We start from the raw sequence: 25,271 nt of genomic DNA on the forward strand, positions 1-25,271 counted from the left end.
CATGAAAGGAGGCTTAATATTCTTTCTTGTATTTGTAAAAATGCGCAATACAATACTAAATACGTTGTCTCATTACTAAATAACCGTTAGTTTAGTATTCCTCTTCTAATAACTAGGCTCTTTAACATCTTTAACTAAGCCTGAGTTGTTCTATGCGGCGGATTGATATCTTCGCTTTATGTTTTTAGAATACCGGTTTAGTCAAACTCTACTTAACGTACCTATTGGACACCTCTAGTTTAGAAGTGTCAAGTTGAAAAGTCTGGAAATATAACCTATTTGGCTATAACAAAATACATTTTTTTAAATGAATATTGATGTAAGGAACATTTAGGGCATCACACCATTGCAGGAAAATGCACACGGCCAGCGCTTTGTTGAGAAACAGTGTGTTTTTGAATCCTAACTTGAAGAGTTCGTCTGGTCGACTCGCTCGCAATGTTACGCGGATTGCATCACAAAGTCAGAAGCCGGCGGCTCGGGGACGGGGGTCTTACTCAGGCTCGAGTGTTCTTGGTGTGAGGGACGCTCGGATTTGCAGTTTCAGTCCGTTTTTGCCGGCTTGTAATCGAGTGGGTAGTGTGAGGTTATTTACTACTGGGGGTAAAGATGACCCACCGGAGGAGGATGGGGACGCGAAGGACGGGCCGCTGTTCTCGAGCGCGAGCCAGCTGCCTGCGACGGTGGCGGTGCCCGAGGTGTGGCCACAGGTGCCAGTCATAGCAATAAACAGGAACCCTGTGTTTCCTAGGTTCATCAAGTTGATTGAGGTAAGAAGAAACCATTTATCTCATTATTGTATGTGTTGGTTGTTTGTGTTATGTATAGATATAGTGTTACGAGTGATTGTGCCCATCAACTTTATCTATCTATATGAAACTGTACTTTGGTCCATTGTAATAAATTATGCCTAAAACAATAAGTGCTATAGTTATAAGTCTCTGCTTGTTTTTCTGCTGAAGTGTATATTATAACGACAATATCATCATCACTAATTTAAGCACCATGGTCTTGTCGGTGTAGCATTCTACATTATACATTGACCAAGTGGGAGATTTCCTTAGAAAAGGTTTAGTATGATCTACTCTTAACCGGTGTATGTGTATGAAAAGATTGATGAGGTGGCAAGAGAAGAGTGTCAGGATCTCTGCTAACCCCGGTTATGAGCATTAACACTTTCAAGCTCTGCAGTTCTCATCAACTGATTATCTCCAGAATTTAAGTGTGTAAAGAAAAATAATCCTCATACAGACATACACTTACATACAGTTCACCGTTTGTATATGCTTACCTACCATACTTACCTATACATATACATACATACTATATATATTTATTTGTTTATACCTATTGTGTTTTATTGTTTTGTATTGTGGCTCATTTTTGTTTATTGAATATTCTGAATTTATTCTACCAGGATTAAAATCGTAAGACCAATTTCAATGTTTTCTTTTTTATGGCTGCATCATTTAGAAACAATGATTCTGCCAATGTCAAGGTTCCGAAGAAAATACAAAATATAAAAATAAAGTTTTGTACGGTTACATAAACTGCCTATATACGTCCCACTGCTGGGCACAGGCCTCCCCTCAATCAACCGGAGGGGTTATGGAGCATACTCCACCACGCTGCTCCACTGTGGGTTGGTGATTTGTTCGGTTAAATTAAAATAATCTGTGGATAGTCCAGTGGTGCTGATTGAACCTAAAAAATAAAACCATACAATTTGTTAGTATTAAGGTACAAAAAGAAAGGAAAACATGAAACAGTAGGACTAGGGCCCTGTACTAGGAGGTTGTCTGGCCACGTCTTTCCCTTAGCGTTACAGATTCCGATGTGGTAGTAGTTTTACAGCTAGTTACATAATTTGAAATTTAATTTTTGAAGTTGCTTTTTGAACTGACTATGTAAGCCAAGTTTGAAAAATAAATAATTTTTTTAGGGTGTTTTAAATTTACTGGAAAAGGAATCAAATAATATGACTTTAAGACCAAATTTTCTTTTAACCGTTACACCACATGGTCCTCATTCTGTCCAAACGAATTTTTTTCGATCTATGTATCGTCAATAAGCCGAAGCTGGTGCTATCTATCTAGAACATTCAATACAAATTTTACTTAAGTATGTTACTTTTAGTGTAAACAGCCTCCGTGGTCTAGTGGTTAGAGCGTTAGGCTCACGATCTGGAGGTCCGGGTTCGATTCCCGATGGGGACATTGTCGAAATCACTTTGTGAGACTGTCCTTTGTTTGGTAAGGACTTTTCAGGCTTGAATCACCTGATTGTCCGAAAAAGTAAGATGATTCCGTGCTTCGGAGGGCACGTTAAGCCGTTGGTCCCGGCTATTAGCCGTAAAAAACACCTCCAACAACCCGCAGTGGAGCAGCGTGGTGGAGTATGCTCCATACCCCCTCCGGTTGATTGAGGGGAAGCCTGTGCCCAGCAGTGGGACGTATATAGGCAGTTTATGTTTTATGTTACTTTTACTAAGACTGATTATTAAAAAACTATTTGTTTAATTTCCAGATTTCAAATCCAGCTTTAATAGATTTAATTCGTCGTAAAGTGAAGCTCAATCAACCATACGTAGGCATCTTCTTACGTAAGAAAGAGGATGACAAATCAGACATAGTGACGAACTTGGACGATCTGCACCAAGTGGGCGTGTTTGCTCAGATCCACGAGATGCAAGACATGGATTACAAACTCCGGCTTGTGGTTATGGCCCATCGACGGATAAAGATCACCGGACAGTTTATCGAAGATGAGATAGAAACTGGGCCTGCTGGTAAGAATGGAGTTTTTTTCTCGTACATACATGTTAGAGCAGTAATATAGTACTCAGATCCCAAGGTAACAGGGACTTTCGTGGAGGACGCATAGCGCTAGTTAAACGATAGCTCACCGTCACAGATAACTTTTATTGGATGTTCTCTGTAACTCGACACAAGAATGGTACAACTTGTGTGGCTTTGCCCCCTTTGTGTGGGTGCTCTCGCCGCCCGCGAAGACGGGCGGGGCACTGGGGTGGGCTACGGCGAGCGAGCCTTTCCCGTCCGTATGCCCGATGTCAGTCCGGTGGTGCCGCCGGCGAGTCAGCCCACCAGGTGAGACCCTGTTGAGGGAGGCCCGGTGAACGACTCCAGCCAGGCGGTAGGTCCAACTCGTGCGGCTCGCCGTCTTATAGGGGTTGTCCCCACTACCTTCTTTTTTTTTTGACGTGACTTATTGTAGATTTGCCGCAGATGGCATTAACTACTTGGCCGGAAGTCCCCACTACCGTACCTTGTTGTTTGTTTGCTAGCAGCACGTATTTTTTACAGGTGATATTTAGATTTTCAATATTTCGCTGATGCGCTAACATACTTATGTAGTTATGTAGTTCACGATTATATCCCAATTGGGCTACTGAGCTGATCAGCTACTTAGCTGATCTACTCAGCCACACCTTACTGAGCTTTCTGTTAGACCAACGTGATTGGTGGTGAGCCATATCGCCGTCTATGATGGACCAACTGACGACAAAACACATTTCTAATACAATACGTATTTATTAGTTGTCGACTTATATCACTGTGTATAAAAAGTAGTGTATGAAACGATTGATGAATGTGGAGGAAACAAGAGAAGTGTATCAGGATCGAAGCAGATGGGATTCCATAGTCTCTGCTTACCCCGGTGGGAAATAGGCGTGAGTTTGTGTATGTATGTATGTACATTTCAGTCAGACTCGATAAATCTGAGCCAGTATGGAAAATTAAACCTTATAACTATGAGGTTAAGGAAACATCAAATGCCCTATGTATTTTTGATATATTTGGACTGGTAGACCTATTTGTTTATAGATTATTCCGTAATCATTAGATATTTTTTTTTAGTTACACTCCATTGATATTTTATTTATTTATTATTTTATTTATTTTATTGTTTTCTTTTTCCAATTGTGAACGAGGCTTTGAACACCCTGAGTGATCGTGCCAGCCTCATAGGCGCTTTCGTGTACTAATATAAACTAAAAGCCTTACATGATAGTGGCTCTGCCAACCAGCAATTGACTTCTCCGTTGCCAAGGGAAATCACTCCATTAAAGCGAAAAACCCTTATTCACACGTCTAAATTCCGGGCACATACCAACAATATATGGTAAAGGTCGGTCTTATGACGTGGCACAGAGGTGGTTAAATGCCCATACTTACTTTGTTCAATTTCAATGCCTTTTATTGAGGAGCTCGGTGGCGCAGCGGTAAACGCGCTCGGTCTGCGATTGTTGAAGTTAAGCAACTTTCGCAAAGGCCGGTCATAGGATGGGTGACCACAAAAAAAAGTTTTCATCTCGAGCTCCTCCGTGCTTCGGAAGGCACGTTAAGCCGTTGGTCCCGGCTGCATTAGCAGTCGTTAATAACCACCAATCCGCACTGGGCCCGCGTGGTGGTTTAAGGCCCGTTCTCCCTATCCATCCATAGAGAAGGCCCGTGCCCCAGCAGTGGGGACGTTAATGGGCTGGTGATGATGATGATGCCTTTTATTTAACTAAACACAGAACAAATTTACAATGATAAAATAACTAAATATAATTCTTAAGTGCAAACAGTCCCCTGTGCAGTGCGTCCTTTCGACACAAAGGCCTCCTCTTGCGATTTCCATATATCTCTATTTCTTGCTTTTCTTAGCCATAGTGGGCCCGCTATTTTATTCAGATCTTCTGACCATCTTTGCACCTGTCGACCTCTTTACCTTTTGGCGTATACTTACTTTGGTAAAAGGACTAAATTCACAGGCCAATAAATATTTAATTCTTATAGAGCCCTTACGGCATACGTCCTACGATCAAAATTCCAAATTTTCTAAACAAATAGAAACTCCAACTTCACTTCTGAAATGAAATCCGTTTTCATTTCAGAAATGAAGTTGAAATTTCCACTGTTTAACGTTGAATTTGACGCTACCCATGAAGAGACTGATGCTGAGAGGAGGCGGAGGAAGTATCGTAACACGAGGAAAAAGCCAGAGAAGGTTGAGGAAAGCGAGGAAGATGTAAAGGACGCCAAGAAACCCCCAACAGACCACGTGCTGATGGTGAAAGTGGAGAATCTGATGCACGACAAGTTCAAGCAGACGGAGGAAGTGAAGGCTCTCACGCAGGAAGTCATCAAAACTATCAGGGATATCATTAATATGAATCCTTTGTACAGGTAACTTTTTAATTATAAGTATGACATTAGTCCATTTCAGCTACTTTCTTTTGTTTCTACTTTTTTTTAAATACTTTGTGAGAAAACCCACATTCCCGAAAAATGTGTTTCGGCCAGCAGAAAACCAGAAAACCAGCCCAATGACCGTTACATAGGTATGTAACGGTCATTGGGCTGGTTTTCTGGTTAGTAGGTCAGACAGGCAGTCGCTTCTAGGAAAAACTGGACCTGTCAAATCTTCGGGTTAGTTAAGCGGACTCTGTGAAAAGCGGGATAACGCTAGGGGGGTGATAATGAATGGAATAGCTCCTTACATTTGGAGGGTAAACTGTAGAAAACAAACCCCTCACAAATACCTTTGAAAAAGATTTGAGCAGATGGAGTCCTTCGTATTTCGCAGATATTTCTTGAAATATTTCCTTTCGGTAACTATTGGTAACTGGCACTGGTTCTAAAAGGGACTTATATTAGAAGATTGGTTGGGCGTCCAAGAATTGTTTTGGTACCTACCTTATCCCTAAAATTCATACCAATTTGTTCTTGCCTATCACTTGGATTTTCCATGTTCTTGTTTTATTAACCCCTGACGCTACGCGGAGAGGTTATAAGTTTCATCCCTTTGTCTGTCTGGTCTTTGCCATCGTAGCAGATTTGGTTGCAGTTTGTTTGGACCTCATGCCCAATAATCTATCCAAATCTAATCACCATTATTAACTCTTATCCTTATAACGTTTATCTGCAGAGAATCCCTCCACCACATGTTGGTGCAGGGTCAGCGGGTGGTAGACAACCCGGTGTATCTGAGCGACCTGGGGGCTGCGTTGACGGGGGCGGAGCCTAATGAGCTGCAAGCCGTGCTCGAGGAGATGGATGTAAGACTTCTACAGTTTTTTTAAAAGTGTTTTTTTTAAAGATCAAATCAAATATACTTTATTGCACAGAACTAAATTTCAACAATCAGATATAACACACGAAATAATTAAAGCACATAATAACGGGTTCTTACCGCGTTTAAATGGGGATTGAGACTCCCGATATTTCGACACTGTTGCAAGTGCCATGATTTTATGATAATAACCGCGTAAACTTAAAACAATGTATAACACACGAAAATGAAACACACAACACACACATGACAAGACACATATGATGTGTTGTAATTCTAGGACGCTACTTTCTCGACGTTGTTCACTTTCTGATAGTTATCTGTGCTGGTTCACTGAGATCACGATACCTCGCTCTTGAATCTCTCGCAACCATGGCTTTATGTGGACAATCTTACCCAGATTCTCCAGACCCATTTGCGTCTATCAACGTAGATTAGCGAACGTCTAGGGCCCTGTGCCGAAGTTGGCCTTGCAGCTTCTTTTCCTCGGCTGTACAGGTCGTGAGAAGCTGCAATAGTTTCAAGCGGATGAGACGTTCGACAGAAATATATAACTAAGTTCCTAACTGAATAAAGATATTCTTGAGATAGAGTTTCAATCCTTTCTTTACAAGTGAACATCCGATAAAGAAGAAGAGAAGAATATAAATTGCATTTTTCCGAGTAGAACACATTTCCAGTAGCCCTCTTTGGTTCCAGATACCAAAGAGACTGATGATGTCACTCTCCCTGCTGAAGAAAGAGTACGAGTTGTCCAAACTGCAGCAGAAGATCGGCAAGGAAGTGGAGGAGAAGGTGAAACAGCAACATAGGAAGTATATACTGCAGGAACAGCTCAAGGTTCGTGGTTTTGTCCTCTTACCACACCCCGGACACTGCATATAAAAAAAAACCTTTTACACAGACACTACACATTGATGTTATCGTACACGCATCTGTGTGTGTGACGTCTGACGCTCGTACGATTGATGAGTAAAGTAGGACCGAGAGTTTAAGGCACCTTCTGGGCGAGCTCGCTCCATCTTAGGCTTCGTCAATGCCTTCCGGCAAGTCGGGGGCCAAGAGCAAACCCATTAAAGTCTACTTTCATTCATTCTCTTTACATGTCCAAAGCATTTAAGCAATATACAGGTTAGTGACATCGTAACGAAAACTTTGAGGGATGATTCAGGCAATGATTCTGAGTTGATATTAAGTGGAATTTTCCGTCGCAAAAGTATAGAATTGAAAATAATTTAAAAAAAAAACAAAAAAATAAAACCATGAATTTTGCGACGGAAAATTCCACTTGATATTAACTCAGAATCATGGTCTGAATCATCCCCCTTAGTATTCGTTACGATGTCACTAACACCCTGTATATTCCTTAATAGGTGATAAAGAAAGAGCTAGGCCTAGAGAAGGACGACAAGGACGCCATTGGAGACAAGTTCCGGGAAAGGCTGTCGGACAAGAAGGTTCCTGAGGCGATACAGACGGTCATTGATGAGGAGCTCAACAAGTTGAACTTCTTGGAGAGCCATAGTTCTGAATTTAAGTGAGTATTGTATTGCAGTCTCTTAACCGATGTCATCTACCCTGGTCCATAACCGATGTCAACGACCTCAGTGGTCCAGTGGTTGAGCGCTGGGCTCACGATCCGGAGGTCCCGGGTTCAATTCCCGGTGGGGACATATAACAAAAATTACTTTGTGATCCTTAACCTCTTAAGACCGAGATTTCCAGACACAATAGTTAAACAATGGGGTTTGGATTTATAAAGAACATTCGGTCTTAGGAGGCTATAGTTTGGTTGATCACCAGATTGTCCGAAAGTAAGATGATCCGTGCTCCGGAAGGCACGTTAAGCCGTTGGCCCCGGTTACTACTTACTGGTGTAAGTAAGTAGTCGTCACATGAGCCCTGTCAGGGGCCTTTGGCGGCTCAATAGTAACCCTGACACCAAGGTTGATGAGGTTGGTACTCCACCTCACAACCTCCGGCTCGTGATCGCACATCTATTGTTTGAAGCTGACGGTATTTGTTGCGTTACACGTCACTGGATTGTATGAAGTTACCATCTATAGGTTCGGTTTTGGCCGAAGCTAAAACCAAGTCTGAATGTTCGGTATCGGCTGCAAAACCTGGGGGCTAAAAAGGCCACATAACAGCTATAGGATAGTTTCTGTTGCTGGCAACACAAGTATAAAGATAATTAATTAATATTTTTTGGTATGGCAATGGTTTAGTCTCGAATGGCCGACGCCTCCCGCGAAAGTGTAAAAGTGTATTTTTATTAACAATATTTAATTAAACAGTGAAAAGTAACAATCTGGTGTTTTGCTGCAGTTGGATTTAGAACCCTCGACCTCTCACCATCTACACATACAGTCCACACAAACCAAGAGCCGAACAGTTTCCAACAAGTCAAATCAGTTACTTTTTACTAAGCGTCAAAACACGTAATTACTATGAAATTTGTATGAAAACGCCCACTGTGACGTCATGGAAAAACATGATAAAATGTCGAATTTATTACGTTTTTCTTGATTATAATTAATGAATAAGTTGAATAGAAAAAAGCTTATGTTTCTTGTTAGTTTTAGACCTGTCTTTATTCAGTAATCAGAATCTCATAATTTACCTTGCACCTAGTACACGGCCCACATACATACATACATAAACTCACGCCTATTTCCCACCGGGGTAAGCAGAGCCTATGGAAGTCCATTTGCTTCGATCCTGACACACTTCTCTTGCTTCCTCCACATTCATCAATCGCTTCATACACGCACGCCGGTTCAGAGTAGATCGTATTGAACCTTTTCTAAGGACATCTCCAATTTGGTCATCGTAAGTCCTTCTCGGTCTTCCTCTGCCAGCCCTACCATCAACTTTCGCTTTATATATACCGCTTTTGTACACGGCCCAATTCATCGAAAAAAGCTATACTGCTTTGACATTCGTTGACATAGCTTCGGTGTGGCCTTTTGAACGCCTATATAGAAAGAAGAAAGAAAGAAAGAAAGAAAGAAAGAAAGAAAGAAAGAAAGAAAGAAAGAAAGAAAGAAAGAAAGAAAGAAAGAAAGAAAGAAAGAAAGAAAGAAAGAAAGAAAGAAAGAAAGAAAATATTTATTTCCATATTGGACGCCACATTTACAAACTTACATTACAGAAATAAAAAAAAATAGAAAAAAAAACAAAGACAAAAAGACAAATAATACAGACATTAAATACACAATGGAGGCGCCCAAAATAAAAAAAGGATCTCCCTCAGCATAATGCCGTGACACGTGCTTAGCACGGGCCGCGGCGCTGGTATTATGGGAGACCTATTTCGCTTGGACACAAATTTTATCCTTACTGCGCAGCGTAACCCGCTGCTACCTGGACTGGTTGACCTCTCTACCGTGGGGAGTGACGTCTCAAGAGAACCTCAAGCTGGACGACGCTCAGGTAATCCTGGATGAAGACCACTACGGCATGGAGGACATCAAGAAAAGGATCCTCGAGTTCATAGCCGTCTCGCAGCTCAAGGGCAGTACCCAGGGCAAGATTCTCTGCTTCCATGGACCGCCGGGTGTTGGCAAGACTAGTATAGGTAAGTGAACGCACAACTGAAAACTATACAGGGTGTTAATGACATCGTAACGAATACTGAGGGGGATGATTCAGACCATGATTCTGAGTCAATATCAAGTGGAAATTTCCGTCGCAAAATTAATGTTTTGTTTTTTTTTAATTATTTTCAATTCTATACTTTTTCGATAGAAAATTGCACTTGATATTAACTCAGAATTAATGAGCTGAATCATCCCCCTCAGTATTCGTTACGATGTCACTTACGCCCAGTACAAGTACATACAGGTAGCCATACAAGTAGGTATGGGTGTTAGTGACACCGTAACGAATACAGAGGGGGATGGTTCAAACCATGATTCTGAGTTGATATCAAATGGAATTTCCTGTCGGAAAATTCATGTATTTTTTTAAAATCATTTTCATTTCCATACTTTTGCGACGGAAAATTCCACTTGATATCAGATCAGAATCATGGTCTGAATCATCCCTCAAAGTTTTCGTTACTATGTCACTAACACCATGTATTACCAAATTACTTAAATAGAATTTAGGTATACATAGGTTCTAATTCCTGCAGACGCCATCTAATTTTATTTGAAATTATACCTGTCATTCTCTTATCCGCTGAAAAAGAAATGGACGGGTAATCGACAGGCATAAAATTTATGGAACACACGTCAATTTTAACTAGAAATCTAAAACAACCGTCTAAAAATTTTACATTGTGTCACACAGCACACGTCAATCGGTTTGCATACCAGCGAGATAACTTTTTGATTCGCCCGGGTTATTCATTCATTTACTCATTCTTCCTAAAATTAAGAGCTGTCAATCATCCGTCCCTATCCTTTTCGGCGGATAAGAAAATGACCCAGCAGTGGGGACGTTAATGGGCTGATGATGATGATGATAAACAAATACGAATTATTATGAATGTGTACTGTGTGGTCTGTTTGTGTTGGTATCTACCGCGCGCGCATTTCACCTCTTCTTTTCCTCTTCCAGCGCGTTCGATCGCGCGCGCTTTGAACCGCAAGTACTACCGGTTCTCCGTGGGCGGGATGACAGATGTGGCCGAAATCAAAGGTCACCGTCGCACCTACGTCGGCGCCATGCCAGGGAAACTAGTGCAGTGCCTTAAGAAGACTGGCACGGAAAATCCCCTAGTGCTCATCGACGAGGTCGACAAGATTGGCAAGTGAGTACTAACATCTATATAACATCACGCCTGTTTTCCGTAGCATAGAATAAGGAATAATACTACGTATAGAACGGCTACTCTGCGCCCCCCACCAGCGTCTGAGCTAGGTTTACTTCATACTCCTCCCCCCCCTCGGTTTTACGTTAGTCTTCAATCGTACGGGCATACATACCCCTAGAACATAGTTTAAGACTTGAATCGTGAATGCAGCGTGCGGACCGTTGTTATTATTTTTTATCAGTTTAGTTCGATATATGTTCGAAATTTAAAATTGGACGCCGACGTTCTTTCGTCTATATACGTCCCACTGCTGGGCACAGGCCACCCCTCAATCAACCGGAGGGGGTATGGAGCATACTCCACCACGCTGCTCCAATGCGGGTTGGTGGAGGTGCTTTTACGGCTAATAGCCGGGACCAACGGCTTAACGTGCCCTCCGAAGCACGGAATCATCTTACTTTTTCGGACAATCAGGTGATTCAAGCCTGAAAAGTCCTTACCAAACAAAGGACAGTCTCACAACTGATTCAAATATTTGATCTCACAGTAATTGTCCGCGGTGGCTCGCCTATGCAGCGCCTATAAATATTTATTTTTCATGGTGTTTGTTTATCAAGACATGCTAATAATTTGCAATAAAATGGAACCTAGGCTAAGTGCTTAAAGTAAAAATAATGTGAATGCAATTAATTAGTTCAGTATTTTTTTAAGTCAAGTGTAAAGCTCATTTATTTATATTGTAAACCCTTATTGTTCAAAATATCTTATTTGTGATTTGTGTGGTGAATAAATATTAACCGATTATTATAAAAGCATCTTTCGTAAGTAATACTGCCTACTTAGTTAAGTAATGACGGTTAAATTAGTCATTGTAATTGGCAGCACTCAGAAGTCACACATACATTTACGCGTGTAGATAGTGTCAATATGTAGTGTCTGTGTAAATCGAGGTTACAAAAAAAAATGCAAATATACTTTATTGCACCAAAATAAAAAGAAATCCATCTATTCCATCCATTTGAGGTTGATCGTATGAACTGTCCGGGGTGTGCTATTAGGCTCAAGAATATTGAGCGTATGCGCTCAGTTATTGGACCGGGTGCCACCTACCCTGCAACCACCTTCACAATTCCTCCCCTCAGAGGCATGCACGGTGACCCATCATCGGCCCTGCTGGAGTTACTCGACCCGGAGCAGAACGCCAACTTCCTGGACCACTACCTGGACGTGCCGGTGGACCTCTCCAAGGTGCTGTTCATCTGCACCGCCAACGTCGTCGACCAAATACCAGAGCCGCTGAGGGACAGGATGGAGCTTATCGATATGTCTGGTGAGCGGATTATGTTCATAATTTCTTAAATTACAAGGTATATAAAAATATAAGAAATGTATAACATGCGGCCTTATTGCTCATGCAGCAATTTCTTCCAGGCAAACTTTAGATACAGGAAACAAATTATACAAATGTATATTTTCAGCGTTCCCAGAGCAGACGGATCCGGAGCAGAATTTTATGATACAGCATCACGCCCATACAGGTTCACGATCCGAAGATCCCGGGTTCGAATTCCGGTGGGGACATATCACAAAAATCACTTTGTGAGCCCTGGTTTGTTTAGGATCTGGATCTTACAGTATTCCATGCCATGCCAGGGGCCTTAGGCGGCTCAATAATAACCCTGACCTGATGAGGTTAGAAATCCACGTCATAACTCACACGATAAAAGAAAACAGGAATCAATACCATAATCTAAGCTAATTATAATTTTTCGTACACCAGGTTATGTGGCAGAGGAGAAGCTGGCCATCGCCCAGGAGTACCTGCTGCCGGCGGCGCGCAAGAGCTGCGGCCTCAACGAGAAGCAGCTGCAGCTCACGGCCGAGTCGCTGCACGCGCTCATCAAGTCCTACTGCCGCGAGAGCGGCGTCAGGAACCTGCAGAAACACATCGAGAAGGTACCTGGCGGGTTACAAGGGCAATATTCATCTCAAGGACAAGGACAATTCATCTCATAAAGCAATATTGCTTTTTGACATTTGTGGATATTGCGCAATTGTCAAATTGCAATTTGCTTTTCGACATTTGTAGATATTGCAACTTGCTTTTGACAATTGTGGATATTGCGCAAATGTCAAATTACAACTTGCTTTTTCACATTTGTAGATATTGCAATATTGCCTTTTTTTGATGAATTGCTGAGATGTGGCCTTTTTAATTTTAACCCCTCTGTACTAGTGCGACATTTCAGGCTAGACGAGACGTATATACCTACTACATAACATAACCTATATATTTTTTATTTATTTCATCAGTTCATGTCCTCTAGCGGTCGCCATATTGAATTTAGTGCTACGTAACCTACAACCGGCGGACAATAAATACACATCTAGTGACACCTCATTTGTTCCATTCTGATAAGTACATACACACTTACATAGCGGCTCACTCCAGAAACTTCATACAAAAAACCTCGTTATACACAGACATTACACATTGACGTTATCGTACACGCGCATCTGTGTGTGTGACGTCTGCCGCCCATTGAAGACTAAAGTAAGACCGAAGGGGGTGAGGTAAACCTAGCTCAGCCGCTGGTGGGGAGCGGAGAGTTGCCGTTCTATACGTAGTATTATTCCTTATTCTATGATAGCGGACTCATAACCCCCCTTGTTCGATCGCAGTCGGTTACAAAATACGCGATTCTCACCACATTCTCTGGTCACCAGATCGCGCGTAAGGTGGCGTTCAAGATAGTGAAGCAGCAAGCGGAGGCGCTGGTGGTGACGGAGGAGAACCTGGCGGAGCTGGTTGGCAAGCCCACATTCAAGCATGACCGCATGTACACCGCCACGCCGCCCGGGGTCGTCATGGGGCTGGCCTGGACCGCAATGGGTGAGTTCCTGATCTATATTAGTGTTACGGAGGCGCCATACTGTGAATGCGGTCACCCGGGTCAAACCCTAATTAATATTTCGGAGATCAACAACATTCACCTACTGACTAATAATTGAACGAGTAACACAAAGCCAATTATAGATCCCCACAAAAATTGAAGGATGAGACATGATGGAAACGATTATATTTCTTCAATACTTGTTTATTAAAACGATTTATTACATTTTCCATAAGAAAGTAAGATGATCCGAGCTTCGGAAGGCACCGGTTACTACTTACTGATGTAAGTACGTAGCCGTTACATGAGCCATCTCAGGGGTATTTGGCGGCTCAACTAGCGAGTGGGAAGGGTAAACGCGGGGGACAATATCTGCGGTACAAGGACGTGTGGAAACGTAACCTGACCGCCTGCGATATTTCCACTGAACGCTGGGAGGACCTTGCTGTTTTAAGACCTGAGTGGCGTCACTGTGTCAAAACAGGGGTGGCCAACTTTGAGCAAAATCGTCTGAAAGAGCTCGACGAAAAACGCCAAACACGCAAGGATCGTCCCAAATCCATCTACAGCTAAACTTTCAACTCGGATAGACAGCTATTCTGCCTCCAATGTGACCGGGTTTTCAGAAAAAAGTTTGGTTTTGTCAGTCACATTCGAGCGCACGAGAAAAGAGAGTGAGGTCGCCGTTGTCAGATACGACAAGGAGGACTATGTATATAATAACCCTGATGGTTGATGAGGTTGATAATCCAGCTCACAACCCACACGATAGAAGACAGGACTACAGTGAGTATTTCCTTCCAGGCGGCAGCACGTTATTCATAGAAACAGCGCTGCGGAACCACGCTCAGGACGAGAAGTCTCCGTTCGGCTCGCTGGAGCTGACGGGCCACCTGGGCGACGTCATGAAGGAGTCCGCCAGGATCGCGCTGACCGTGGCGCGCAACTACCTGCACCACCACTACCCGGACAACTGCTTCCTCAACACCAGGTACGCTTGCCATCTTTCCATCCTCATCTCCAAAGCGTCTTTCCCGTTAGTCTTTTTACCATTTATTTATACACCTATATGAAGCTGTAAAGGTGTAGTGCTGTCATCATCTCCCTAGGGTTATCCCGTTCTCATGCGGGCCGCTAACCCTGGGAGGTTAGAACGCTACATTGAAGCAATTCATCTAACAATCAATGTTAAATAGCCTTCTTAAATGAATAGGTTAGTTTCCAACTAGTCAAATCGGTTACTTTTTCCTTTTTTTTACTTTTGATGGGTTTGCACTTGGGCCCAGACTTGCCCGAAGGCGTTGACGAGGTCAGAAGGTGCCTGTTCACTCTCGCCTTTAAAGCATCCGGGTTATACTAAACGTCAAAACACGAAATTACTACATAATTTGTATGAAAAAGCACACTGTGGCGTCATAGAAAAATGTCGGCCTTATTATTACGTGTTTCTTGATTCAAATTCATAAATAAGTAAGTTAAATAGAAAAAAGAAAATGTTTTTCTTTAGTTTTAGATCTGTCTCTATTTAGTAATCAGAATTTCATAATTTATCTTGAACCTAGTAAGCGACTCAATTGCTGCAAAGTGGCCGGCCCTTTTAGCCCTCTGAAGATTTATTAGTTTTTTTTTAGAGAAGCGACTGCCTGTCTGAGCTTCTAATCCTCGAAGGGCCAGCCCAATAAAGGTTAGGTCACATAGTTCCGAAACGCAATCGGGTATGTGGTTTCCCTCACGACGTTTTCCCTCAAACTTCTAACAGAAAACAATTTTGCGCGACTCTTCTCAGTTTGGTCAGTTTATTTTATAATATACTTTATTGCACTTACCAACTAGTTACATCACAAACAAGAAATGGACGTTTACAAGGGTGGACTTATCTCTAAGAGAGATCTCTTCCAGCCAACCCAGAGGTAGTATTAGAGTAAATGCGGAAGAATAAAAAGAGGTGCAATATATTAAATACAGGTGATAATCACCTCATTGTCCGCAAAATAATACGATTGTGTGCTTCGAAAGTTGCTACAGGGTCATTTGGCGGCTAAGTAATAACCCTGGCATCAGACCGGTGAAGCATGATAGAAGGTTATGTTATTAAACGTGGTCCCCCCAGCCACATCCACCTGCACGTGCCGGAGGGCGCCACCCCCAAGGACGGCCCGTCGGCGGGCTGCACCATCACCACGGCGCTGCTGTCGCTGGCGCTGCAGACGCCCGTGCGGACCAACCTCGCCATGACGGGCGAGATCTCGCTCACCGGCCGAGTGCTGCCCGTCGGCGGCATCAAGGAGAAGATCATTGCCGTGAGTACACTTGCGTCTTTCCACTTGGTTTGGCCAAGGCATGTTCCGTGGAATGAGTGCCTATTCTACGCTCATGAGCTGATCCGTTGGGTTTGGATCCCGGTGTGGACATAATATCGCAAAAATCACTTTATGGCCCTTGGTTCGGCCAGCTTGTCTGTGTCTCGGAAGGCACGTTAAGCTGTTGGTCCCGGTTACGAAACTAGGGATCACAAAGTGATTTTTGTGATGTGTCCTCGCCGGGATTCGAACCGGAGACGTCCGGATCGTGAGCCCAACGCTCAACCACTGGACCACGGAGGCCGTCTCTAGTTAGGTTAGGTTAGGTTAGGAATTGTATTCTTTTGAGAAATAAATTTCTTAAACCGTAACCGTATCCTGACCCCGCATAATATGACGAGATCCCATTCGAGATTGACGGGATTGGGCGAATCTTCTTGAGTTGCACTTTTTGTTTTGATTATGCTGATTTTGAAAAAAAACTTAATTATTTAGTTAGTGATATTGAAGGTTTTTGTTTACTTTCAAAAAATATTACTACTTAACCTCACGATCATCACAAACAAGCAGTTATCATTTTTATGAACTGGACGTGATCCCGAAAATTTTGGCGTCTCGCGGGATTGATATTTCCAATCCCGGGGGATTTCTAATTCGCGATCTCGAGTCGGGATTGCATTCTTCGGAAGCCTTGGTGCGCGATTCCGACTGCTGGGTGATTTTTTAAATTTATTGTTAAATCTTCCAGGCGAAGCGCGTCGGAGTGGGTTGCGTGATTCTCCCGGAGGAGAACCGGCGCGACTTCGACGACCTGCCGGCGTTCATCCGCGAGGGCATCGACGTGTTCTTCGTCAACGAATACGAGGACGTGTTCAAAGTCGCCTTCGGACGGGAGGTTTAAACTTCACCTCACTAGTAGAGTAGCTCGTGGTACAGGAAAACAGGCAATGCCTAAGCCCCATATGCCTAAGCTAAAACCCAAACCGCGCCACACTCGACCCGAATTATATCGAGCTTCGACCAATAGACGCAGCGAACGCTATCTACATGGATAGACGTCGAACGGTTATTGGTCGAAGCCCTCGATATAAGCCCCGCAGACATTGTATATACATTCAATAAAATCGTCTCAAATTAAGAAAGTACGCGTCGTCTTATTAACTATATTACCGCGTGGTACTTCGCAATGTGGTCGGGTTATACTGCTACTCGGATTGACCGGGAGTACTTGTTTTAATGTATTTTAAACTGAAATGTTTATACTATGATAACATGCACAATGTCATTACTTATTAGAAATATGATGTTCCATCCTTCTTATTTTTGCTTTGAGTTTCTATTTTTGCAAGTTTTTACCACGCTCTTCCCCGTGTTGCCAGTTGGGCGCCTAAGACCTTGTTCAGAAGGCGTGATTTACTCGCGTTTTCATACCACAGAGTAATTTGATTACTTTATAGATTCTTCCATGCTTGGAGATGTGCGCCTGTATCCGTACGGTGTTAAGTACTCTGTGGTATGACAACGCGCGTAAATCGCGTCATCTGGACAAGGTCTAATCGCGCACTGAGGTAAAGTACTGTAACGTCGCTATATTAACAGTAACTTTGCGTCCCACTTTTTGAGCGTTGATGTTCAATCTACGGTAGTAGTCAATCTATGGCCTGTTGTTTTAAACCAAAGGTTGAAACCTGTGTTTCTGTACCATGATTTTATCCAGTTAAGTAGAGTATTTCCCTTTGTAAGTATTAGAGACTATGGCTAGTAGAGCCGTGGTAGCGCAGTTGGAAGAACGCGTGACTCGGATTATCATGTCGCAGGTTCGAATCCACGCAGGGATACCAATAATTTTAGAATTCGTTTTTGAATTAACGTTTCGATTTATAAACGATTGCGGTGAAGGAAAACATCGTGAGGAAACCCACAATCTCGAGAAATGCGTTTCGGAGGTATGTGACCTAACCTATAAGGGGGGTGGTTTTCCCTCCGCGGATTTGAAGGTCAGACAGGCAGTCGCTTCTGTAAAAAGCTGGAGCTGTCAAATCTTCAGAGGTTAGGTAAGCGGACCCTGTAAGAAATGAAATAATGATGCGACTATGACTATGGCTAGTACTTTTCTAGTTATTGCAAGCGGATTATAGCGCCGAGACAAACCCGTGAGAGGTTTAGCGGTGTTATTTTAATTGTTTTGTTAATTTTTCGTTGTATTCAATAATAATAAATAAAAATAACAACGAATGCGGCCCGACGCGCGGAGTTTTCAAACACATGGCATTGTACTAGAGTGTTCTCGCAGATGCGTTGTCATGGTTTTAGTAGTCTATAGTCTCATGATACTTACGTAGGTTCCAAAGTAGACGTCGAATTTAGTGTAATAGTAGTAAACGCTTGTTATTAAAATTTATTCCTTTCCAACACAAAAATACACACACTGCCATTTACAAAAGTAATTAATTAAAGCGACATAATATAAATATGTACATACGTTTTTAAAAAGCCGTGTAAAAAAGGTATTCACGCATATATAGTACCACAATTGTTTAAAAAGAACCTCATTCAGAACAATTCGAAAGTAGTTTCCCAGTGATACAAGCTGTATCTGTAAATTTCATCAAAATTAAATCCTCGTGTCCACTAGGCAACAATTCGTCGCTGACGTTGCAAACTGACGTATCTCAAATTTTTGGCGGATCTGATTTGCATCTTATGCTAGACACAAATTATTTTAGTAGAAAATTGCAGATACGTCTGTTTGCGACGTCAGCGACAAATTAACGCGCAACGTAACGCTCAACATGTACGGCAACGTTGCACAACAGCGCGCGACGTTGCCAGCTGAAGAACAGCATGTCGCGCTGCTTGTTGTTTGTTTACAGATAATCGTTACTTGAGCATCAATTGTTGTCGGGTAGAGACGTGATGCGCAACAACACTATTTCCTCTGGCGTTATGAAAGAAAGAAAGAAAGAAAAACATTTTTGAAATAAGTAGGTGGTACACAGAATAGAATAATGAACAATATAATGAATTTAAACCTTATCTCTAAAAAGGGACGTCAGCTCAGCAAGATGTTGTGACACTCCGACATTGAGGGAGTGCCACAACGCTGATTTTCAGCCGAACCCCAAAAAACACTAAAATATTAAAAATAATAAGCTTAAATCTAAACAATCAAATCAAATTAACTGTGTTAATAATATGTATACATTTAACGGATTATAATGAATTTATTTCTGTTGTTGACGACAGACGTGTAGTAGATGTAGAATAGAAAAAGTTTATTATAAAAGGACGCCACACACAAAAAAAGACAACAACATCATATCAAATTTCCATTCAAATTTTCATTAATGTGTAGATAGACAACGTTGCTAAACAAAAGTTCCGCGCTAACTTTCAGCATGTTGGGAAACATGTCGCGCTCCAAATTTTGCCAAACGGAACCGCGGCTTTAAAATAACACATAGGCTGTAATTCGCAAAGATACAGCGACCGTTAGTCCTAAATAATCACAAATAGAACTACCCAAGGCCCATTTTATATAGCCACTTTATAATAACAAACTTATAAGTAAAAAAGGGGTAAAAAATTGCAGCTTCCACGTTAGGCATTTGTTTTGAAAAGACTATACTGTATGTATTTATTAAATAAGTATAAATAGTTCTTCATATAAGTACATGTATGTAAGTAAATGAAAGTAGATTAGTGTATAAATTGTTGGTTGTATAAATGTATCTTATGCAGAGTATGTTGTTGTTATTTAAACATAAATAAACGATTGTATTTTTATATTTGTAGTTTGTTTTAAACTATATCTTTACCTGTATTTTTAGTATTTAGAACGGAGATACTTTTACATCAGTTATCTGAGATTGTTGTAGCATGATTTATGATATCTCTTGTCATTTGTATTTGACATGGTCAAAGATAAATTATAAAATGTTAAACTTGAAATAGAAGCCAGTCTAAGATGATCAAAATCAATCTCATTATACTTTTCGACTTATATTCGAATTTTATTTATGAATTATGTAACAATGAGTACGTCGTTTGAACGCATCTATTGATGACGTCCCAGGACAGTATTTTCATACAAACTAAAGAAAATATCTCATTTGACTAGGTTGTCAAGTAGCATATTATTATGGGCTGCTAGAATTAATAGTTGTTTTAAAGTTTTTTTTCCTATTTTTTCATTAGTTTTTTCGGGTGACACCGGAAAATGCAACTGATACTGAGGACTCTAAACCGAGCGAGGTAGGCACTTTTTTTTTAATTTTATTAACATTGGCTTGATTTGATTGGCCCACTGCTGGGCATAGGCCTCCCTCAAGGATCTCCACGACGATCGGTCCTGTGCTGCCCGCATACAGCAGCTTCCCGCGACCTCGGTTCTCCTCGCTGTGTCCTGCCCACTGCCACTTCAGCTTGCCAATTCTCCAGCTATTATTAGTATTATTAGCTTACTATTATTAGTTATTTTTATACTTATGTTCGTTTTAATCTTCCCCAGGTGTGTCATGGTGTCCAGATCTCAAAAAATGATATTCCTGCGTCGTACTGAGAAACGTGTATTTTTTTTAGAGTGAATTTGATGATTTTTTAAAGAAGATTACTTACTCTTGTGTTCTGTAAGCTGACAAGTGTTTGTTATGGTTTTATTTTGTAATTAATAAAACTTATTTTTGTACATTTGAAGTTTTATTACACTTAAATAATAATTTATATGAATTATATTGTGAATGATATCTGTTGACCTAATTACATATCTGAATAATGAACTTTCCCAAAAAATAACATATACCTACCCTATAAATAGGTGGTTCAGATAAATATTTTTTATAATCATATATAAACAGACTCAATGAATAATAGAAATAAGTATGTTATTTCTTCAAATTCTTTCCTTCTTCAAGTAACTGTAGCAATACTGGGTAAACTTCATCGTAAGTCGCAATTTGATTTTGCCTTATGTGATTCTGGTATCTTTGTAACGCTCCTGCTACAAAATCTAGCCTTTCCTTCTCATTCTTGTGGGAGTCCAGCCATTGCATTAATTTGTGGACATTCCATCCGGCGCATGTATGCGGCGCCATCAGCTGAGGCCCGGCGTAAGAAAACAGGAACATCATAACTAAAGAGTATGGTAATGATGCACCTTCTGATTGACTCTTAGCAATTTCTTGAGGAGATTTATCCAACAACAGCTGCAAAGCTTTCAGCTGCCTGTGGCAGTCACCCAACTCTGTCATATCAGCAACTAGAGGATACAGAGCAGTTTCCAAATGCTTGCAATCTACTTGGAGTTTCACTCTTCCATATTTACTTAACGGCCTCACATTGCAAATGTGGTAAATGAATCTCTCGGTGCATGCCTTAGCTATGTTGGTGCAGCAGTGATTGAGAGCAGGTTTTTCAGTGAACATTGACAGGTATATGTCTTTACAGCGGGATACAAACTGCTGAAGCTCCTTCATGTAAGGTGAGCAGGACAAGGACTTTCCTGTAGGCTCATCAGCTTTTATCAAATCTGGTTCATCATGCATTGTCATTAGGATGATATAAAGTGAATTTTTAATGGATTCTGCAAATAATTGCAGAACAGGCATGCTTGAGATATCTTTCAAGCTATTTTGGACAATCTGAATGCTTTCTTGGGGAAGTATTGTGTTCATGTTAGTTAGAACTCTCTTAATTTGTGATGAAAAGTAATACAAACAATTGCATAAGTCTGCATTTTTTTGTTGTGTGCTTGTTGGTGGCTCAATGATCTGCGCAACATCACTGTCTAATGACAGCCTCTGTTCAGCTTCAACATTCATTTGTTTGATGCTCTTGGCAACACTGTTGGCCAGACTGATGCTCAGCTGTTTATCTCCAAGTGAGATGCTCAGAGCCTCTGCTATGACCCTGATAGCAATGTCAATTTGGTCCATATTGGGAACCTGACTGAGATGCCACATGCTTCTAACAGGCTCCAGAAGCTTCCCCAAAGATTTTGACAAGAAAGAGTTCTCCCATTTAGTCAAACATACTCTGTTCATCTCTAAATCTTTACATTTGAGTTTGGACAGCAAATCATTGAAACATTTGAGGAGTTTGGGGAAGTCTATCTCTATAGATTGATTCACATTAGTTGGGCTTTTTTCTAGTTCACTGCTAAATATTAAGGACAGATCATTCCAGAAATTTTTAGCTATATTTCTGAAGTTGCCAATGGCATGTAATTCATTAATTACATTTTGCAACATGATAACTTTTGTGCATGCATTATAAATATCATTTTTGAACAATTTGTCAATGTTATCCCAGAGTTTGACCTTGAAGTCCTGGGCATTCATTATATTTGCTTTGCCAGGAGCAATGCGACCAGAACTTGATTTCTTTACTTCAATAGAAACCATTTGTACATTTAAAGCATTAGCAATTTCTTTCTTCAGGTCACTGAGTATGCTATCAACAGAATTTTTAATCTGTTCTTCAGTGCATTGTAAGTTGTGGAATACTTTGAAGCACTGAAGAAGTTGTGCCTTGTTACCATTTTGTAAACTTGTTTGTAGTAATGTGGTTGAGTTGTTTAATAGCTCCTTCCTCCTGTACTCTACTTCTTTTAATACTTCGTCTAGTAACGTTATTCCTTCGAAGTCGTAATCGCTTATTAGCTCATTAAGCTCGAACAATATGATAGCTTCCTTTGCTGGGTTTTCTTTTATACCAGCTAACTTATTCCATAATGCTAATATTTTAGAAGTGTGCCGGAGTAAATTGCAGGTGGTTTGCACCCTTTCGAGCATGAGTGTCTGGTTTTCTAAAGCAAAATAAGGCGTGTGAACACGTTCTTGTAATTTTGCAGCTCCGCGAAGTAAACTTTGAACCTGAGACTGTACTGATTCCAGAGTAGTTACCAAATCGGAAATATGACTGGCTTGTGTGAGAAGGTCGTTATGTTTAGCCAGCACCTGTTTCTCGAGGCTTTTGCTCAGTTTATCGATGCCCTGAGCTAGCTTGTTCACTTGGTCAGTAACTGATAAATTCTCACCGACAAGCGGCTTAACGGAGTCCACAAGGAACTTACTGTAGAATTCGTCATTTTCTATTTCGACACAGACGTCCTTTGCGTCCATACTGCACTTATTTCTTGATATTTTCCACTATTTTCGGCTGTTTAAAGTATTCACAACAAATCGCCAAATCGACACATACGTTTATTATGTCACATGTCACTGTCAATCTGACATTGATTTTTTTTTTGTTTTGTTTTTCCCCGAAGGGTAAGGCAAAGGGAACTATGCCCATACAGCCATTCTTACGTATTTTTTTTCTTGATGATTATGAAATGATGAAAGGTGATGATGATGAAACCTAAGCCCCCACCCTCGGAGTAGACTCCTACTCAGAACCCCAAACGAATTAACTCAAAAGTCCGCATAAACTTTTGAGTTATGAAGTGGCTTCCCGGCACGAAGCGAAAATAGGCAGATACACTTTGTTTATTGAATACTCCAATATATAACACTCGCGAATGTCTTCCGACTAACTTAATGCGATCATTAACCACAAAACACCACTTCGTATTAATTATTTAGATTACTCAATGAAGAAAGCAACTGTCCCGTTCCCGTTTCCCGCCGAAAAGCCCAATCTGACATTGACATCTGAATGGGGTTACCAGAATAGTATTTTCATTTTCTCAAATGAGCAGCAATGGAACACAGTCAGAGGTGTACCAGATGGTAAATACTTACACAAAACATGACAGTTTTATTTACTCAGTCTTGCTTACGATTATGTTATCTCTGAAGATATGTTAAAGCATTAGCGACCTTAGATTTCCGTGGGCGCTTGCTCTATGCTAGCGACCCGCTTTTTCTCTGGCTTCCGTGTCCGCGATTAGTAACTAAATATATAGGCTATGTGCGAGGCACAATCTTGGCCGTATTTAAGAATTTTTCAGCGCTCTCTATATTATGATTAAAGGCTCTCCGTGCTAAATTCGGACAAACGTAGTCTTTGAGACAAACTTTCAAAACTGCTTTAGCATTTCCACAATAATAAAATATTTGCAGGTAAATGTCCGAAATAGTAACCAACAACGCTAGGCGACGTATTGTTAGGGATCCGTAGCCTAATGGCAAAAAACGGAACCCTTATAGATTCGTCATGTCTGTCCGTCCGTCCGTATGTCACAGCCACTTTTCTCCGAAACTATAATAGCTATACTGTTGAAACTTGATAAATATGTGTATTCTGTGAACCGCATTAAGATTTTTACGCAATGATAGAAAAAAAAAATTTAGGGGGGTCCCCATACATAGAACTGAAACTCAAAAAAATTTTTTCTCAAACCCATACGTGTGGGGTATCTATGGATAGGTCTTCCAAAATGGTATTGAGGTTTCTAATATATTTTTTTTTCTAAACTGAATAGTTTGCGCGAGAGATACTTCCAAAGTGGTAAAATGTGTCCCCCCCCCTGTAACTTCTAAAATAAGAGGAGAATATATATGTAGATTAGCATGCAAATTACCAACGAAAATTGGTTTGAACCAGATCTAGTATGTAGTTTTTTTTAATACATCATAAATCGTAAACCGTAATTTACTTTTATATTATGTTACTTGCTGTTACGGAACCCTTCATGGGCGAGTCCGAGTCGCACTTGACCGCTTTTTAACATTACCATAGTCAGAAGAGCAAAGAGAAGAGTTGTATAATGCCGCATGCCCTGCAAACGTAAAGAAATCGAAAAATAAGAGAGGCATTGTATGTTCCAATTTATTTATCTCAATTAGCACGCGTTCTTGTGCTACACTGTTACAGAATTATCCATAAAATACCTACATTTCCAACGAAATTGTGCACTAATAGCATCAAGTCAATACAATAAAGAAATGTCAGACTCTTGACATAATATTTGAATGTGATTTTATTAATGTACCTATAAAAGCAAAGCTTTGGAAAACTAAGTAAACACTTTTACCCCAGAAGGAACTGGGTAGTTTCCTAGGTCAAAGATAAATTATGAAATTCAGATTACTAAATAAAGACAGACCTAAACGTGACAAAAAACGTTATTTTTCTTATTTAATTTTATGAATTTTTAATAAAGAAATGTCTAATAATAAGTGCGACATTCATTTTGTGGCGTGTTATGTGTGTCACAGGTTGCTTTTTCATACAAATTCCATATTAATTTCGTGTTTGACATTTAGTAAAAAGTAACTGATTTGACTAGTTGGA

At 40.9% G+C, this 25,271-nt stretch overlaps 2 protein-coding genes across 3 annotated transcripts; one reads left to right on the forward strand and one right to left on the reverse strand.

The window, feature by feature from the left end:
- Positions 1-253: 253 nt before the first annotated feature.
- Positions 254-18,556, forward strand: LOC126370846 (lon protease homolog, mitochondrial). Of its 2 annotated transcripts, none has more exons than XM_050015927.1 (14): positions 254-770; positions 2,527-2,788; positions 4,901-5,192; positions 5,935-6,064; positions 6,778-6,918; positions 7,452-7,615; positions 9,429-9,658; positions 10,645-10,837; positions 11,983-12,170; positions 12,621-12,796; positions 13,568-13,733; positions 14,539-14,725; positions 15,845-16,034; positions 16,783-18,556. In XM_050015927.1, the coding sequence occupies exons 1-14, from the start codon at positions 357-359 to the stop codon at positions 16,933-16,935; spliced, it is 2,886 nt and encodes a 961-aa protein (XP_049871884.1). In that variant the 5' UTR covers positions 254-356; the 3' UTR covers positions 16,936-18,556. The 2 variants fall into 2 exon arrangements, with proteins under 2 accessions (XP_049871884.1, XP_049871885.1); XM_050015928.1 differs by having other exon boundaries at positions 4,955-5,192.
- Positions 18,557-20,733: 2,177 nt separating this feature from the next.
- On the reverse strand, positions 20,734-23,242 carry LOC126370853 (conserved oligomeric Golgi complex subunit 5). The gene has a single exon (XM_050015958.1). The coding sequence runs from the start codon at positions 23,153-23,155 to the stop codon at positions 20,918-20,920; it is 2,238 nt and encodes a 745-aa protein (XP_049871915.1). The 5' UTR covers positions 23,156-23,242; the 3' UTR covers positions 20,734-20,917.
- Between the last annotated feature and the right edge of the window lie 2,029 nt (positions 23,243-25,271).

The sequence above is a fragment of the Pectinophora gossypiella genome, chromosome 11 (assembly GCF_024362695.1).
Source record: "Pectinophora gossypiella chromosome 11, ilPecGoss1.1, whole genome shotgun sequence".
NCBI classification, from domain to species: domain Eukaryota; kingdom Metazoa; phylum Arthropoda; class Insecta; order Lepidoptera; family Gelechiidae; genus Pectinophora; species Pectinophora gossypiella.